This window comes from Cavenderia fasciculata (assembly GCF_000203815.1).
Source record: "Cavenderia fasciculata unplaced genomic scaffold Scf_Dfasci-G-p-12c09.r1-3, whole genome shotgun sequence".
Taxonomy (NCBI): Eukaryota; Evosea; class Eumycetozoa; order Acytosteliales; family Cavenderiaceae; genus Cavenderia; species Cavenderia fasciculata.
In genome coordinates, this window is record NW_004457736.1 from 180647 (window position 1) to 199543 (window position 18897).

Consider the following 18897-nt stretch of genomic DNA (forward strand, 5'->3'; position numbering starts at 1 on the left):
CGATATGGATTTCTTAATTTAAGAAGAACTGTGGCCCGCTCGCTCATATCATGATCCTTTTTAACTTTTTTAAAAGTCATGGGCCACAGTATCTAAAACAACCCCCATCTTTGAGTTGAACAACCATAAAACAGGGCCACCCCAACAGAGAGTGACGTAAATCGTTGCAATTACCGTACCCCATTGACATGATGATGCAAAGATATTTCTCCGACTCGAGTAATTTTTTCAGATCGATGTTATCAGGTCTGTTCTTTGCATTTCATGATAATGACAAACCATTGTTCTTTGATCATTCTTAAGAAAGTTCTGTTGGAGGCCGGAGAAAATTTCAAAAGAATTTTCAGGTCTAGCCTTTCGTTTTTTTTTATTTTTTTGTTCAACAGCAACGAGAAACTATAAATGTGATCAAGTTTTCTTTGTTTTACATCATCATCTCATCTTTTCTTTATTTGTATACTACCAAATATACAAGTATTTTTTATAAAATGTTTAGACAAATCATATTTTTAGTTATGATGGCTTTGCTTGCCATCTCTGCAGTATCTGCTCGTATGTTGGTTGCCAACGTACACTCTGATTTCCCAGCCTCTCGTTTTGTTCTCCAAAACAAGGCTCAAAAGTCCGACCTTGTTGAATTCAAGATTCTTTTGGTTGAAGTAAGTCAAATACAATATATAAATCCCAAGATATAATTCTTTAAATTTTTCATATGACTTATACCCCTTTATTTCAATTATCTTATCTATTTTATCTAAATTTTAGCAAAACAAAGATATTTTAGATGAACTCTTTTGGGAAGTATCTAACCCACAATCTGCTAGTTACGGAAAGTACTTGAGCAAGAAGGAAATTGATTCATTGACTGGAGCCACTCGTGAAGCCGTTCAATCAGTTACCAAGCATCTTTTAGCCTCTGGATTAAACAAGAAGGAATTCTCTATCCATGGTGACTACATCCAAGTCCACACCACCGTCGTCAAGGCTGAAGCTGTCTTTGAAGCCGAATTCTACAAGTTTGTTTCATTGGTCTCTGGTGAAGAGCGTATCCGTGTCTATGGTGACGCTTCACTCCCAACTGAACTCGCTCAACATGTTGACTTTGTCGTAGGTATCTCTGAATTCATTGAAGACAAGAAGTTTACTGAAGCCATCAAGGAAACCCTCTCTGCCCTCGAGTCCAAGCCATCCGTTGCCAAGAACCTCAAGGCCCCAGCTGGCGGTCCAACCATGACCCCATCTGTCATCAAGTCCTACTATGGTGTCCCATCAAACCTCAAGGCCACCAACCAAGAATCCTACCAAATGATTGCTGCCTTTAACGATTTCTTCTCGCTCGGTGCCCTCCAATACTTTGACTCCAAGTTTGGTATCTCCTCTTCCGACGTCAAGGTCAACCGTCAAGGTCCAAACTGCATGGCCCAACAATGTGACGAAATGGAATCCAACCTCGACATTCAATACTCTACCGCCATGGCTTTGGGTGCCAACACTCTCTTCAAGAACCACGCCAACGGCCAATGGGTTCTCGACTTTGCCTTGGAAATCGCCTCTGCCTCTCCACTCCCAATGGTTGCCTCGCTCTCTTATGGTTTCTCTGAAATCGAACAATGTCTCCTCACCAACGAATGTACCACCCTCAACTATGACAACCTCCAATACATTGAGCGTACCAACACTGCCTTCCAAAAGCTCGGTCTTATGGGTATGACCATCTTTGTCAGCTCTGGTGACGATGGTGCCACCTCTTTCTACTACACCTCGGGTAACAACCCAATCGATCCAAGCCACTATTGTCCACTCGGCGGTTGTGCTTCCACCTCTACCCAATGTCCAATGATCACCATCTCCTACGCTGCCAACGGTACCGAATGTTTCTTCCCAGGAGGTGTCGGATCTGTTGCCTGTCAATCAACCCTCTCCAACCAAGACGGTGCCAACGCCATCAACGCCTTTATGCGTGCCAACGCTGGTGGCAAGTGTGCTGCTTCCATCGAACAAGATGTCGAAAAGAACTACCACGTCCACACCTCGTGCTCATGCTCTTCCCTCAAGACCTACTCTGCCAACGGTTTCAAGGTCTCTGGTTACTCTTACACTGAACAAAACGGTGCTCTCTTTTACCCAGATTTCCCAACCTCGTCACCATACGTTACCTCTGTCGGTGCCTCCCAAATCCTCGATACCTCCAAGCCTGAAGTTGTCTGCTCCATCGCTACTGGCGCCATCATCACCGGTGGTGGTGGTTTCTCCAACATCCAACCACAACCATCCTACCAATCATCTGCCGTCTCCTCTTTCCTCTCTGCCGGCGTCAACCTCCCACCAAGCTACTCTTTCAACACCTCTGGTCGTGCCTACCCAGATATTTCCCTCGTCGGTCACGCCTACTCTATCGGTGTCTCTGCCTCATCCTCTGACAAGTGCCCATGTTCACTCCAATCTGTCGACGGTACCTCTTGCTCTTCACCAACTCTTGCCGGTATGGTTACCCTCATCAACGATCAATTGTTGAACGCCAACAAGCCACAACTCGGTTTCCTCAACCCATTGCTCTACCAAGCTGCTGCCAGCCAATCCAACTTCTTTAACGATATCACCACTGGTAACAACAACTGTAACCACGCTTACTGTATGTTATATGGTTTCTCTGCCACCAAGGGTTACGATACCGCCTCTGGTTTGGGTTCCATCAACTTTGCCAAGTTCTCCTCATATGTTCTTTCCAAGTAAAACATCATCACCAACATCACATAAATAATAATAATAATATTATATAAATCGATTAATTACATACAAATATATTAAAATATAAATAAATAAACAAGTGTATAATGTATATACATTTTATATTTATACAAACAAAAATTTCAACAACATCTTGATAATTTATTCATCTAGATAAAATAAACATATGTAAAAAGTTCGTTTTAATTAATGTTTCAGAGATGATTTATTGTAAATTAATTTAAATTGTTCATATGTTTAAAAAAAGTTAATCTATCAATTTTTAAGATTCTTTTTTCTTGATGATCATGACAGTGGCACTAATAATGATAAATTAGAATGATCACTACATTCATTTAAATATACAGGTTCTTTAAACAAACCTCCCATCTCCACCTTTCCTCTTTCATCATTTTTATTACGAATACTTGTTCAGATTGGATTCTTTTTTATGAATTGAAACTATCCCAATTAGAGTTCTATTTCCATCTACCAGTATTATTTTAATCTCTTTCAATCACCATCTATTCCATGTTTATAAATAGATCGAAAGAAAAAGAATGGTATCAACTCTTTTTAATTATTTACATTGTGTGGAAGATAGGATAGATACAACAACAACAACAATAACAATAACAATAACAATAACAACACCACATTATAGATCAATAATTATGAATCAAAAAAAGAGAGTCATTCCGATTGGAAGGAATCTATCGATTCCACATGGTAATGGTTCGAGGTGGTTCAATACACCACACCACAAACAACTCAGTTCTAAGATAGAGAGAATCTGGGTAATACAAATGTATCACCACACCACACTTTCAATGAGACAAGATAGATTGTCGAGAGAGACGGCTGTTCCATAGACTGTTCCACCTCTTTTCGAAAAACAATGAAATGTGGGTATTAAAAGTAAATCGCACAATGTCACCTCCTCAAACACCCACACCACATTATGTTGTGACTGACTAACACACCTATCGAAAAACAATTAAACCCCACCCCCCCCCCCCCCCTATCTACTCCTTAATTATCACTTTTGAGTCAGTCAGTCAGACAGACTTTTAAAAAATATATGTCGATCCGATAAAGAACTTGTTTTAAGCATTCAATTCCCGAAGCGTAGTGGTCCGTCGACCGGACGCATATTGTTCAATTTCTCACTTTAATCTTATTTCTTTTTTTCTTTTCACCAGCTGACTTGTAAGAGTTAAAATATCTCTTTTTTTGTTTTTTTTTATCTCTTTCTATATATATCCATTCATTCATTTATTCATTGTCCATATATATACATATAGATATTTATAATAAATATATTCATATAATTTATATTTATAGTTTTTTTTCCATCTTTTTTAAAAACTTCCAAAAACACAAAACAAAAAAGTAAGGATCCAAAGTAATATTATAATATATTAATATTATAGAACAAACACACACACTCTCTCTCTTAAAAAAAAGGTTCCATTGTCATCAATATTTCCAATTCAATCATTATCTTTTTACTTTAATTATATCCTTTTCCAATCTTTTTTTATCCATTTTTGAATTTATTATTTTTTTTTAAAACAATCGCACCTACTATTACACAAACCCCCTCACCACCAACACATTTCATTTACTCTGCTACTAGTATCCATCCTAGTAGTACTGCGATAATTACTACTTCTACTAGCAGTAGGTCGGTTGGTGGATAAAGATCAACAAAAAAATTATTATTATTATCATCATTTTTATATTTAATATGCATTGTATTCTCTATACCCCACCCACCCTACCCTCTCTCTTTCACACACTGTTTATTTTTTTAAAATTTTAAAACATTATAAAAACATAGAGTAGTGATAAAAATGTGAAAGAAATATCAATCTGTTTAAAATATTTCATTCATATTATTTTTAAATTTCAAAAAGGTTGTGTGGTTCGGTCATATCATCTACACAGATTGACCATGGGTATGGTATTTAGAGAGGGTTGTTTTTCTGTTTTCTAATCGTTTTTTTTTAATATGTTGGTGTTGTTTAATCTCTGACTTTTAATCTTTCTCTCCAATACCACAACCACCACCACCACAAAGCGATCTGTATTACTCCTCCTCTTTCACACATACACACAAAAGGGTTGATGCAATGTTGTTGTGTTGCGATGGATGGATGCACCACTGGTTGGTGGTATTGGTTTGTGGAAGATGCTAGCAGAAGAAGCTGTTTTAATATTTATTGGTTGCTGATCAATTCAACCACACCACAATCAATGGAATGGAATGGAATCCATAACCATTCTCTTAAAAATATCCTTCACACTTCTCTCACCTTTAACCTTTTTAAACAAGATTGAAAAAATATCTTTAAACAGCAACAACAACAACAACAACAAGTGCAGCACTTGCAATTCCAACAACAATAACCATAATTATTTATAAACAGTTTAATTAATTTGGAATTGTTCCTTTTAGTTATTTTTTTTTTTTCCAATCATCAACTCGAAATATTAATCACTTTCCATATTTATTATTTATTTCAAATTTTATTACATCAACAACACAAAATAAGCCAATCACATACCTACCATATTTGTAAGTATTTGGAAAAGAAAGAAATATCCAAAGATGATGGAAAACATATTATTTCATCTTTTATGATATCCACAAGTTGATGATATTGTCGACAAGGATAATTTTTATTCCAACAACAAAAGAGATTTATTTTTATTATAAAATATCCTTTTGATATTTTCCATTTCCATCCACCAATGTTTGACTGGGAAAAATCATACAATGTTGCAATGTTGTTTTTCTTGGGGGTAAAATGTCCACAGTTTGGAGATTTCTCATTGTCGAATGGAAATTAGTATTTCCAGTGGTAAGAGGTATCGTGCAATATTTTCTTTCTTTATCTCGTCATGGATGGGCATTTGATAGATCCTTTTCAACCAAGCAAAAAAAAAAAAAACCAAATACCAACATTTACTCCCTTGTTTTTTTCCAATTCATATCAATGTTTTCTTGTTTTTAGAATATATATTCTTTGTTACCAACAAAAACAATTACTATTGAATCGCCAATAGAAATCTTTTATGTTTCTCTAATCAATCCAAAAAAAAAAAAATTCACACTAATAATATTTTATTATTTTTCTTTTCTTTTCTTTAAATAGACCATCCTCAACTTTAAAACTATTTTTTTATTCACATCTGCTAAAACAAAAAAAGAAAGAATTATGAGTTTAATAGAAGGCGATTCTATTTATAGTCTCTTCCCAAACACTGATTTGGGGTTGGATTTCACTTCTGGTCTTGTTCCAGATAGCCCAAACAAATTACAAAGCTCTCCCGGACAAGTCTCATCGTCCCCCAACGGTGCCAATATCCCCGTTCAACCAACCAATGGAAAAAAATCAATCAATAGTCACAACAATGGAAATATCAAACAATCACCCACATTGGTTGGATCCCTTCACCCCCAAATGAATGGTCTATTCATCCAAACTCACAATTCTTTACCACATAACAATAATAATGTTTACCAACAACAACAAGGTAATGGTACATACTATTCTGGATTAGATGATAACAACCTATTCTCTCTTTTTGGTCAACCAGACAAGGATGGTAATTTAATGATCCCTATTCATCCAGATTATAATAATTCACCAATGCAAGGTGTAACTTTTTCACAACATCAACAACATCAACAACAACAAAATAATCAACACAATAATAATAATCATCATCATCAACAACAACATCAACAACCCCCAACTCAACAACAACAAATGTTTTATACCAATGTAAAGATTGAAGATTCCCAAAATTCATTCTCAAATGGTTTGGTTCCAGATTCAATGAATCATCAAATGAAACATTAGTAAGTAAACTATATCTATAAATATTTTTAGTTTCAACTTTATACTTAATCAATATTTTTTTTGATCTCTAGTTTTGTTCCAGATACAGTTTTTGAATTACCAATTGGCGCACAAAATCAATTGAATATTACTAAAGCTAGTATTCCAATTCCAAAAACACCACAACAACTTTCACAACAACAACAACAAATCAACCAAAACAATAATAACCAACAAAAGAAAAAAGATGAAGAAAAGATTAAAAAGAGAAAGTTTATCACCACTACACCTGTAAAGAATGAACATGGAACTACATTGGTTCCAACCACTGATAATGGAGGAGTTAATGCTGAAGAAGAAAAGAATTTAAAAAGACAAAGAAGGTAAAATATATATATACCAACCCTAAAACTTAATAATTTATTTATTTATTTTCATTTCTTTCTTATTTTTTCTAGATTGGTAAAAAATAGAGAGGCAGCACAATTATTTAGACAAAGACAAAAGGCATATATACAAGATTTGGAGAAAAAGGTTAGCGATTTAACCTCCAACAATAGTGAGATTAGAGCAAGGGCAGAATTATTAAACTCTGAAAACAAATTAATCAGAGAACAATTGATGTATCTTCGTAACTTTGTAACCCAAGCAGTATCGTTCTCATTCCCAAAGAGTGGAAGTGGATCCCCAACTTCAGTCGGTAGTCCAGTCTCACCAGGTTCAATGCCAAACGCACCCACCCTTCCTCCAGGCATCCTGCCTCCAAGTATGATGAACCTCCAAAACCCTGTAATTATGTCTGCCATTGCCGAAGCCTCCAAAAGCGAAACCTTTAGAAACAACATATCCTCAATGATCTCCTCCATTCCATCACCCTCAATCATGCAAAGTCCAATCCCAACCTCATCCAATTCTCAACAAGTACCATTTCTAAATAATAATAATAATAATAATAATATCCAACAACAACAACAACAACAGAGTAATAATATCAATTCAAATAATTCACCTCCTTCATCAGCTTTAATGAATACCTCGATTAATAGTAACAATAATAATAATAATAATAATAATCAAAAAAAGAATAAATAATAAATATAAAAAATAATTAACTAATTATTATCAAATCTAAAAATACATTATATATTTGTGTTAATATGCTAAGTTTGTTTTGTTCAATTTATTTAAGATTTAAGAAATAAGAACTAATGTTACGACGTTGAATTTTACCTGTAGAGGTCTTTGGGAAATGTTGAGTGACAAAGATCTTTTTGGGGATTTTGAAACCAACAATCTTGGTGGCAAGGAATTTCTTTACATCTTCTTCAGTCAATTCAGGACATGATGGTTTTGGAATGACTGCGGCCCAGATTTCTTCACCATACTTGGTATCTGGAACACCAAAGCAAACAGCCTCGGCAATTGATTCATTCTCCAACAAGACATTGTCTACTTCGAGTGGACTGATCTTTTCACCACCACGATTGATGATTTCCTTTTTACGACCCTTTAATGTAATGAATCCATCTTCATCGATGCTACCAATATCACCAGTCAAGAACCATCCATCCTTTGTAAAGTTCTCTGCTGTTGCAGTTGGGTTGTTGTGATAACCATCAAATACATTGTCACCCTTGATACAAATCTCACCAACCTCTCCTTGTTTGAGCAAGTCTCCATTATCATTGGCAGTTCCAACTTGTACATTGGTACCCTTACCAACTGATCCTGGAATTCTCTTTCCATCAATTGGTAATAAATTCGATGACATTTGATGACATGCTTCAGTCATACCATATGATTCAACTACTGGACACTAAAATAAACAATCAAATATTAGTAAAAGAGATATATATATATATATATATAATTATTATTTTATATTTATCTTACACCAAAACAATTTTCCAAAGATTCAAATAAAGTTGGAGCAAGTGAAGAAGAACAACTTCTAATAAAATGAAGTAATCCTTTATGTGGACTTGCTGTTTCATTCTTTTCCATGGACAAGAGGATTTGGTGAATGGTTGGGACGGCAGAATACCAGTTGACGTTGAATTGCTTGACATCTGACCAAAAGGTGGATGCACTGAATCGAAGTGGAACAACCAACGATCCACCGGCGAAAAAGGTAGACATGGTAACACCAATCAAACCATGTACATGGAAGAGTGGCATGACAACCATTGATCTGTGTTGTGGAGAGAGGTGGAAAGTGGTGGCAATGTTGGAAGAGGAGACGGCGATGTTTTTGTGTCTCAATGGTACACCCTTTGGCTTACTGGTAGTACCAGAGGTATGCAAGAACAAAGCTACATCATTTTCTTGTGGTTGTGATTCCAAAGGGATTGAAGTCACTGATTGATCATTACCAATGACTTGACCGTCTAGTGAATAGGTCATCTTGTGAGTTTCATAGTTTGGTAATTCCTTCAACTCCCAAACCTTGATTCCCAATTCATTTGCAGCATCAACAGCTGCCTTTAATCCACTTTGAATGAAAACCAACTTGGCTCCCATATCCTCCAAATAGAATTTAAATTCTTCAACTGTATAGGTTGAATTTAATGGTGCTGCAATAAATTTACCAAATGTTACTCCCTAAATTGAAACAATATTAATATAAATATCTCTTTTCTCTATTCTATCTATCTATCTATGTTTCTAAGTTTACATACAAAAAAGGTAGATAAAATAGAGTAACCATTGATAGCTACAATTGATACAACATCACCTTTTACAAGACCGCTGTTTGTCAACTTGTTTGATACTGTAATTGAATCAGCAATCAATTGAGTATAAGAGACATTACAATACTTTGTTTCAGTCTCTCCTTGTTCATGATGAGGTAGAATGATTGCATCTGACTCTTTATTCTTTTCATATGAATCTGAAATAAATTGATAAATTGTTCTCATTCTTTGATAGTTATAAATGTAAATATGAATAATGAATGAATAAATAAATAATTAAATAAATAAATAGTACTGTATTATTTTAGTCAACGTCTCTCAACTAGTTGAACAAACACCTCATTTCAATGTTGAATGTGTTTGTCTTGCAATGGGAGTGTCTGAAAATCAGATATCTTCTGTTTTTATTTTTCCTCCTCTGCTGTTGTTTTTAGAAGATTGGATCGTGTGAAATCCCGGGACTTCAGAGTGGTATCGACGATGATCTTTTGGTGTCTCTTTCTTCGGTTATTGTTGTCTCTTCTTTTTCATTGTTTTGTTCCTTTTTTGTTGTATCACCATCATTATTTGCAAATTCAGACAATTTTCTTTTAAGATTTTTGGTATTATTGTCTTCTTCATTATTATTATTATTGTCTTTTTCATGATTAAATTGTTGTTGTTGTTGTAAAACATTTGTTGGTTGTTTAAGTAATTCTCTGTAAACCATTGTAGCATAGGATGAAGATGGAAGGGAGAATGATAATCTGAGTGCTTTGTATTTACCGTCTGGTAGGTCTTGTGGTTCCTCCTTTCCATTGAGACGATCCAAATCGCTGAGTGCCAATGGGATCTTTGCACTGTCGTATCTATAGATCTTGTATTCAAGGTTGATTGGACGAGAAATAATCTTTCTATAACTGCCTTTGAGGTGGAATACTTTGGTCTTGTTGTGGTTGATTTTAGCCTCATCAACTCCGTCCTCGAGCATAACCTCTTTGTAACGTTGTCCAATTTCATTGCTTGGATAAACAATGTTTGATCCAGGCATGGGTAGTACAACCTGATCGATAGTGTATCGTTTGTTCTTAATGTCATCTTCGGTAACATGTGTCACTTGATAATCATCCTTGTCGTCACCTCCATCATCTTCCACAGGCATTTCAACAACATCCCCACTACCTTCTTCTTCATTCTTTTCATCCTTTTGTTTCTCTTGTTGTTGTTGTTTGTTATTATTATTTTTAGAGACAGCAACCAAATCACCAACTACAACCTCTTTGAAACCAAACTTTGTGATTCTTTCAGATGCCATTTTGTTCCAAATATAACTTTGGTAAGAATGTGGATAGAGCATACGAAGTGTGCGTGGAAGACTGTTGATTGCATTGTAGAATCCCTTTTTATCTCTTTTCAAAACCATCAGTAGTTTGCGCTCGCTGACCATGTACTTGGGTAGAGCTTGCAAGAGTGCGTCTGCATCACCATTTTCTTTGTACTTTGTACGTGCCTTTATAAAGTCTTCATTCTCGCCTTCTCTTGGTCCCAAGATCAACATGACTGCATTCTCCCAATTACCCTTGATCACTTCCAAGCCGACTTGGTTGGTTGATACCGACCCAGTTCCAAATCTCTGTAAACCATAATAGTTGATGAATCCAGTGTGGTTGAGTTGTGCGACCGACTCGGCAATCAACTCGTCGTCTCCCGACACGTCTCTAATGACCACAGTGAAACGGTTACCATTTAAATCACCCAACATCAAGTGTTTGTCGACATACTTGAAATCACCTCCAACACGAATCGATGAAAACAAACGTTGGTTGGCAGCCACTATATTCTCGGGTGATTGTCTGTAGACTGTGACTCGTTGAGAAGTCACACCTCTCTTGTCCTTGGTACCAGCAAATGAAAACGATCTTTGATTGACATGCATCACATTTGATAGAATGCCAATGGCATCCAATAATTCCTTATTCTCCTTGTGTAACACAAATTGAACAAACTTTGGTTTATCACCTCCCCATACATTTCTTGCTAATTCTCTTTTTCTAGTATTACTAATAAAGAAATAGAAAAAGAAAAAGAAAAAGGTAAATCAAATATATTAATAACTATATATAATATTATATTTCAATCATAATATATATGTATATATATAGGTTGAACATACCATCCAGCACTAACAACAACACGATTATCTTTAGTTTCAGTGACCAAATCAAAATCTTTGATCAATTTGTGTAGATTGGTACGTTCTTCTTTACTTTTGTTCTCTTTGAATTTATAGGTTGATGTTATCTCTGTCTTTGATGGTCCATTAAAAAAGGCTTTAAATTCTTCCATTTGTTCTTCTCCTACCAATTCTTTTAATTTATTAAATTTAATCTAAAAAAGAAACAAGGATTAGGTACTATTATTATTATAACAACAAATAGATAGATAGATAGATAGATCTTACAATTTCTTCTTCAGTATTTATAGGTTTAGATGATTCTGATTCTGATTCTGTTGTAGTTGTAGTTTCAGTTTCAACTGTAGCAGTGGCATCTTGCTTTGGTGTAGTTGGATCTTCATAAGTCAATGAAGTTAAACTGACAACATTATCATCCAAATCGACCTCATTTACTATAAAATCACTGTATCTCTGTTTTAATAAGCCTTTGTATGGTGCAGTAGTGCCGAGAAAGCATGTTATACCAACAGTTGCTTCATTTCTAGAGAATCCAGTGTTCTTGGCTGCTGGTGGAGTTGGTGTAGTAGTAGAAGAGGTGGTAGTTGTGGTTGTAGTAGTAGAGGTTGATGGTTCTATTGATTCACTCATTTTTATTTACTATTATCTACTAAAACTAACTATCAATCTACAGACAGACAGACACAAATCAATTAAAACCGAAAGACGAATGCTTTTCAAAATTGTCAATATAATTAATTATTTTTAATTAACTTATTATTTTAACGAAAACTATATTTATATTTAAGGATCCGAGACAAGAAGGAAATAATATTTCATGATGGAATTAATAATAATACTTTTTGAATAATTATTATTAATATTAATGATTATCACCTACCCAAAATAATGAAAAATCATTTCATTTAATTAAAATGATATTATTATCCATTTTCTTTTCTTTTTAATTTGGGCGATCAATCAGACAGAGTATTAGATGGGAAAAGTAAATAAACCATTCCCAAAAGTAATCTGGATAACTCTGCCGACTAATCCAAAAAAAAAAAGAAAAAAAGAGGGGAGGGTTTTCGGCTTTCCAAATCGATCTCTTTCCAAGAGAGGGAGCAAGATTTTGAGAACGAGGGGCATTTAATTTATGATGGCCCCTACCTATTCTACGTCTTTTTTGAGTATTTCGGAAATCTGTAAAGGATATTTGCAGAACATGTTTTGTGGTGAGCACGCTGAGACGAGTCGAAAACTCTAACGGTTCATTTTAAAACGGTATCAAAACAAGCCCCCTAAACAACCGAAAGTGTTTTCAAAAAATCGAAATCTTTGTCAAAGAGTTGGCAACAGCCCGTTTGACTTCTCGTTTTCCAAGGCAAGTCCTGCAAAGAACCCCCCACCCCTAGATCTAATCAACACCTACCTAGGTAGTAACGAGTTTACAAAAATAAATTTATAACACAATCTTTGCAGCAAATGGACTGGGAATAATTACTGTTTGTTGGCTGGCTGTTGCGCCGAGAGAGATTTGATGAATGAAAGAATGCCCCCTAACTAAATGATGTTTCGTCATCCATATGCCATTTAATTATAAATATTTTATTTTATTGCGTTTCCTCCTCATACTCTCACCTCCTCTCCTACCCTACCTTCTTTATATAACTTGAACCAGTTTCATTCTTTACTTCTGTCTGTAGTAATAGTTGTCGTCGCTCACACCACCACCTGCTGCTTCTCATCGCAACACATTTTTTTTTTAATCCCAAACCTCCATCCTCCTTTCATCTGCTCTTTGTCATTCATTGCTCCTAGTAGAGTGTGACTAGTGCCAGAGTTTACTCTCTATTATTATTTTTTTGTTGTTGTCATTGTTTCAACAATTATTATAATAATATTAATTATTTATATAAATATATTTATATATCTATTTTTTTCAATTCACAATTCAACCCATACAACATCAAGAAGATCGTCGACTGATCATCTGATCAAAACCAACCCCTTTTTCCATATTCGCCCACAATCCTAGGTGTTAATAATTATTTCATTCATTCATACCCCCCAATTCCGCTTTTTACACCTCTTTTGGTACAGTTGTTTCATACCTTTAAGCATCGTCATCATCATCATAATCTCACACTTATACACACTGCTATAATTAATCCATCCATCCCACACCGTCACTTTTAAAACAAACATCATCTTTTACTCATTTTCGTCATTCACAACAACCAGTCTCACTCGCTCACTCACTCTATCATCTAATTGTGCGTTTCTGGTTTTTTTTCCTGTTGTTAGACTACAAACAATACAATTTAACTAGTCAGAACCAACAACAACAACAACAACAACTCAACATACCAACATATCAACATCTCTTACTTGATCTCATCTTGGTTTAGTTATTATTATTATTATTTTTTTTAAATCAATTCCCCAAGCAACAATAATAATAATATTAACAACCAATTGTTGATTTAATTTATTTTTAAACCAACAAAACAACAAAACAAAACCAATTATCCCCTACTCTTTTCTACCCAAGGAGTAGAATAGACCAACCCTTACCATTCCTTAGCTTTAACCCCATTTAAAGTTTCCTTCTTTTTTTCCTTTTACTTCCTTTTTTTCTTCCTTTGCTTGTAAAGTTTGAGTGGTCCCGAGACACCTACACCTATATATCAATATAGTCAATAATATTTTTATCATTTTTCCTTAATTTAATCAAAATAGAAATAATAATAATAATAAATAAATAGCCTCCCTCCACCAAAGCAATAAAAATGGAAAACCAACCAAACAACAACAACAACAACAACGATAATAATAATAATAATATTGTTGATTCTCCAACAACAACAAACGATAATAATATTGTCGTTTCATTTTCTCCTGCCATGGTTGAAATGGATAATCTTAAAGATTCCACATCACCAGTAGTGATCATTGACCAAGCTGAAGCAGAGATGAAAAGAAATAGTGGTCAACTCTCCAAGTCTAGTCAATCGTTGAAAGATCCAGCTGCCAATACCCCACACTATTCTAGACTCAATCCAAAGTTTTACTTTGTCGAACATCTCAATGAAACTCGTCTCATTATTGGTTCCATGTTTTTCAAATTTGCATTTGAAACTCTCTCTAGTGCTCTTGGTCTTGTAGTCCTCGACCGTTTCGATGATTATGGTGTCACTTTATTAGCTGTTATGAATATTGTTTATTTTATTTCTCAAGTATGTTGGAAAAAACAAAAGAAAAAAAGAAAAAAGAAATAATAATATCAAATATATATTAACTTTGTAATCTACTTTTTAATTTTAGTCATTTGGTAGTATTATGGTAGGACCATTTGTTAGAAAATTTAGACCAAGTAGAGTAACATCATGTGTATTTTTATTGATGTGTCTTACTATATCATTCCTTTTATTATTGGAAGCTGGATACAAGGGAACGATAAAGTCGCTTGGCAACTGGAACAAATGGATTATTATCATTGTCTATTTGTTGATGGGTGCCTCTTTGGGTATGGTCGAAGTGTCGAGAAAGTTGATCCCACGTCAAGTGTTGGGCGACAGTTCCGACCGACTCAACAAACTCAATGGTCTTGTCCATTTGTTCTACGAGATTAGTGGTACATGCGGCGCATTCCTCTCGACCGCTCTCATCAAGAGTTTGGGTCCCGTCTATGCCTTGGTCCTCCAACCACCCTTTTTCTTGGTCGCTTCTATTTGTTTCTTTGTCATTGCACAACCATTCCCACCACAAAAGGTGCTTGTCAAGGCTGATGAAGATGGGTCCAATGCAAAGGAGAACAAGATTGTGTACGGATTAAAGATTGCCGGAAGAGAAGTATTCAATTATCTCAAGACGGTGGCTGTTGGCGCACGTCTTATTTTGTCGGCCAAGTATTGGTGGATTCTGTTTACCTATGTCGTACCACAAGTACTCCATCGTTTGTTGGAGAACTTGTTGTTCCCAGTATTTGCCAAAAAGATTTTGCACGATGGTTCCCTGTCTGGTATATTAACCGGTGGTTCTAATTTTGGTGAAGCTATTGGATCCCTTCTCGTCGTCAAATTTGGTAAACGTGTACGTAACCCAATGTGGTGGGTACGTGCCGATACGTTGTGCTGCTCGATTGTCTGGATCCTCGTGTATCCACCCAAAGGTGAAGCCATCAAGGTTGCATGCAGTCTCATCCCTCTCATGGCCGTTGTATCGTGCAGTTGGGCTGCTGGTGACATCTCCCTACTCTCCTTTATCCAGTCTTCATTCCCATTGAACGTGTCGACCATGGACCGCACCGACCGTAATCCAACCGACGACCCTGAGGAAATCCGCGAACCATCCGAGGTGAGCGACACCGAGTCTATCGAAGAGGCATTGGCCGATCTCTCCGACTCTTCCTCCACTAAACAACAACAATCGACACAAGTTGTAAACAAAAATGACGCCGAACCAGATGAGGATGATCCCGCCGAGGGCAGTCCATTGGCATCGGTGATGGGATTCCTCTTTAGTAGTTATGCCATCATCATCTCTCTCTTATCATTTGGTCTTGGTCGTGTCATGGACAGTACCGCTGCCAATGGAGACATTCAACAAGGTTTCTTTTGGGTTGCCGGTGTTGGTTTCTCTGGTTGTGCTTTTATTGGTTTAATTGCTTCCTTTTTTGCACATTCTCCAAAGTTTAAGAAATCATCAACCAATGTATAAAATCAAAAACTAATAACAACTAAATAATAATAATAACTAAATAATAATTAATAATACTAATAATAATAATAATAATAATAATAACAAAATATTAGGTTAACATGGTAATCAATATTCAACACAACCATCAATCAATCAATCAATCAAATATATTTATAAATCGTATAAAAGAGGGTGGAGAAATATATTTAAAAGATATATTTAATTCCTCCTCTTTTATCATTCCCTATTACTTGTTTTATTATTTATATCTATATCCTTCGATTGGGTAGTAGTAGTTGGGGCCAACCAGACAGAGTGGTTGGAAAATGATCATAATCAAAAAACAATACTAATTATTCTTTTTCTTTTTTCCAGTCACCCAATGAGTCGGACTGGTCAATTCCAAGCTGTTTGTCCCTTAGTTTTCCTATAATGATGATATAATTTAAATAATTTGGTTTGTATAATTCCTTTTTCTTCTCTAAAAATAAAAATCGAGAGCGACCTTTTCTTTAGAAAACCCAAACCAAAATACTTTTCTTTTCTTTATTTATACAAACAACAATTATACTACTAATATTCTTTTGATGAAAAAGTAAAGAATGTTTTACATTATAACATTTATTTACATAAATTGGTCTATTCATACTCCAGTGGAATCTAATTAAATGATGGAGATTTTAATAGACTATTAGGTTCACAAGACCCTTACAATCCTGTAACTCCTCAAAGAGGCACAATCAACTCGATCATTTCATGTCCATCCAAGATATCTCAAATGTTTGTTTATTATTTGAATGATCGTGAAACAACACTACTCTGCTATCTATTGGTCAAGACATCTTTCACTGATCTTGCATATGCCAATCATTTTAGATGTGGCAATTATCAGATGTGGACGTTGGGATATTAAAGAACAACTGATCATCGCTAGAATGATTCCAAACTCTTTGTTTATGGAACTATGTCTTTGTAAAAGGTTGAAATGATACTCTTAGATCATCCACATTTTGCTGAGCCGTTCGTAGTATATGCCAATTACACTACCTTTAATTCATTCAACCGTCAACAAGATCTACTACGACATCATACCAAACTAACCAATGAACAATCCAAACTAATGTTTGATGAATCAATTGGTAATAATAATAATAAATTTACTTTTTTTTTTTTGAATATTAATTAAATAAATTAAAAAAGATGATGGGTGATGTTCAAGACAAGAAGAATCCTTTTTAGTTTTCATTATTTAAACTTTTTTTTTTAATGAATAATACTACTACTACTTCTTCTCTTAATCTTCAATATGAAGAAAAAGTAAAGAATGTATTACATTATAATATATATTTACGTAAATTGGTCTATTCATATGTAATCAAATTAAATGATTGAGATTTTGGTAGAAATCCAAGACAATCTTATGGTCGTGTTGAAAGAGGTACAATCAACTCGTTTGTTTGTAATCCATCAAAACTACATCAAATGTTTGATTATTATATGAAAGATCGTGAAACAGCACTAGTCTGTTATCTATTGGTCAAGACATCCTTCAAGTTTGACTCTGACTATTTGTTACAACAATACATTCATAGAATCAAAGCAAACCCGCAATCTGGTAGTAGAATATTAGAATCAATGCACAAACAAAACCATCAATCATTGGATGAAAGAAGATATTCTTGTAGAAAGGATCTATTTGATTTGTTTGCCAAGTTCAATCCTTTTCAACAAGTAATTGGAATGTCTAATCATTTAGCAGTACAAGGTAAACATTGGGTAGATATGCAATCATTTTTGGCGTATGCCGATCATTTTAGATTAGATGTATTACAATACTTTAACAAAGGTGTTGTAACTGGTTATGCTGAAATTACAAAAAAGGATTTGGATATATCTTGTAGTGTGGCTATTACCAAATGTGGACGTTGGGATATTATAGAACAATTAATCATTGCAAGAATGATACCAAATCAATTGTTTTTAGAATTATGTCTTTGTAAAAGAACGATGGAAATAGAAAGGATACTATTAAATCATCCACATTTGGAATACTTGGATTCATTCATGTCAACCGACCAAATTATTCATAGTATATGCCAATTACAAGATACACAATTATTAGATATTCTATCAAATCATTTGACAATGTTTGACAAGTCCTATAATATGATACAAACAACCAACAACCCTATCAATGATGATAATATACATAGACCATTCCTAATGTCAAAAGTCAATACCTTTTTACTCAACTATCATAAACACTATCGTACATCTACCAAAAACCTAAATACAACCTTGTCATTTGATAATAGACAAGATTTACTATTACATCATACCAAACAAACTGTTACTGATCAATCCAAACTAATCTTTGATGAATCAATCAGTGATAATAATAATAAATTTACTTTTTTAGAATTTTAACATCATAGTAGACAGATCTATCTAGAGGAGACGCTCAACTTAACTTTCTTTCCTCCTTAACCATTCATCCATTCCAAACCTCTCGAGGTAAAGTTTGCAGTGTATATCTTGGTGGGTTGGGTAAAAAAAATTTCACAAATCATTGAAATGAGCAAGTATGTGCCAATTATTTACTAAAAAAATATCCTGTCTTGAATTCGATCAAAATGACACCCCCTCCCGCACCACAAAACTAAAAAATCCCTGTCAAAATATTTGTTTTTGCTGTTCAAAAACCCATTTCAAGCCATAAAAAAAAAAATTAATAAATGGGTTTATTCATTCCCTTGCAGGGGAACAGCAA

General features: G+C 34.7%; 6 protein-coding genes across 6 annotated transcripts; 4 read left to right on the forward strand and 2 right to left on the reverse strand.

Annotated features, from left to right (window-relative positions):
* Positions 1 to 488: 488 nt before the first annotated feature.
* On the forward strand, positions 489 to 2733 carry DFA_05962 (uncharacterized protein; the record flags this gene model as incomplete). The annotated part of the gene is made up of 2 exons (XM_004361620.1): positions 489 to 659; positions 766 to 2733. 2 exons carry the CDS (start codon positions 489 to 491, stop codon positions 2731 to 2733), a joined length of 2139 nt encoding a protein of 712 aa, XP_004361677.1.
* Positions 2734 to 6197: 3464 nt separating this feature from the next.
* On the forward strand, positions 6198 to 7670 carry bzpF (putative basic-leucine zipper transcription factor; the record flags this gene model as incomplete). Its single annotated transcript, XM_004361621.1, has 3 exons — positions 6198 to 6598; positions 6671 to 6961; positions 7037 to 7670. The coding sequence occupies 3 exons, from the start codon at positions 6198 to 6200 to the stop codon at positions 7668 to 7670; spliced, it is 1326 nt and encodes a 441-aa protein (XP_004361678.1).
* Positions 7671 to 7758: 88 nt separating this feature from the next.
* Positions 7759 to 9496, reverse strand: DFA_05964 (AMP-dependent synthetase and ligase domain-containing protein; the record flags this gene model as incomplete). Its single annotated transcript, XM_004361622.1, has 3 exons — positions 7759 to 8394; positions 8472 to 9179; positions 9257 to 9496. 3 exons carry the CDS (start codon positions 9494 to 9496, stop codon positions 7759 to 7761), a joined length of 1584 nt encoding a protein of 527 aa, XP_004361679.1.
* A 238-nt stretch (positions 9497 to 9734) lies between these two features.
* On the reverse strand, positions 9735 to 12074 carry pus7 (tRNA pseudouridine synthase D; the record flags this gene model as incomplete). The annotated part of the gene is made up of 3 exons (XM_004361623.1): positions 9735 to 11310; positions 11424 to 11638; positions 11712 to 12074. The coding sequence occupies 3 exons, from the start codon at positions 12072 to 12074 to the stop codon at positions 9735 to 9737; spliced, it is 2154 nt and encodes a 717-aa protein (XP_004361680.1).
* A 2141-nt stretch (positions 12075 to 14215) lies between these two features.
* On the forward strand, positions 14216 to 17040 carry DFA_05966 (uncharacterized protein; the record flags this gene model as incomplete). Its single annotated transcript, XM_004361624.1, has 4 exons — positions 14216 to 14662; positions 14751 to 16139; positions 16503 to 16536; positions 16823 to 17040. The coding sequence occupies 4 exons, from the start codon at positions 14216 to 14218 to the stop codon at positions 17038 to 17040; spliced, it is 2088 nt and encodes a 695-aa protein (XP_004361681.1).
* Positions 17041 to 17393: 353 nt separating this feature from the next.
* Positions 17394 to 18554, forward strand: DFA_05967 (uncharacterized protein; the record flags this gene model as incomplete). Its single annotated transcript, XM_004361625.1, has 2 exons — positions 17394 to 17478; positions 17521 to 18554. 2 exons carry the CDS (start codon positions 17394 to 17396, stop codon positions 18552 to 18554), a joined length of 1119 nt encoding a protein of 372 aa, XP_004361682.1.
* Between the last annotated feature and the right edge of the window lie 343 nt (positions 18555 to 18897).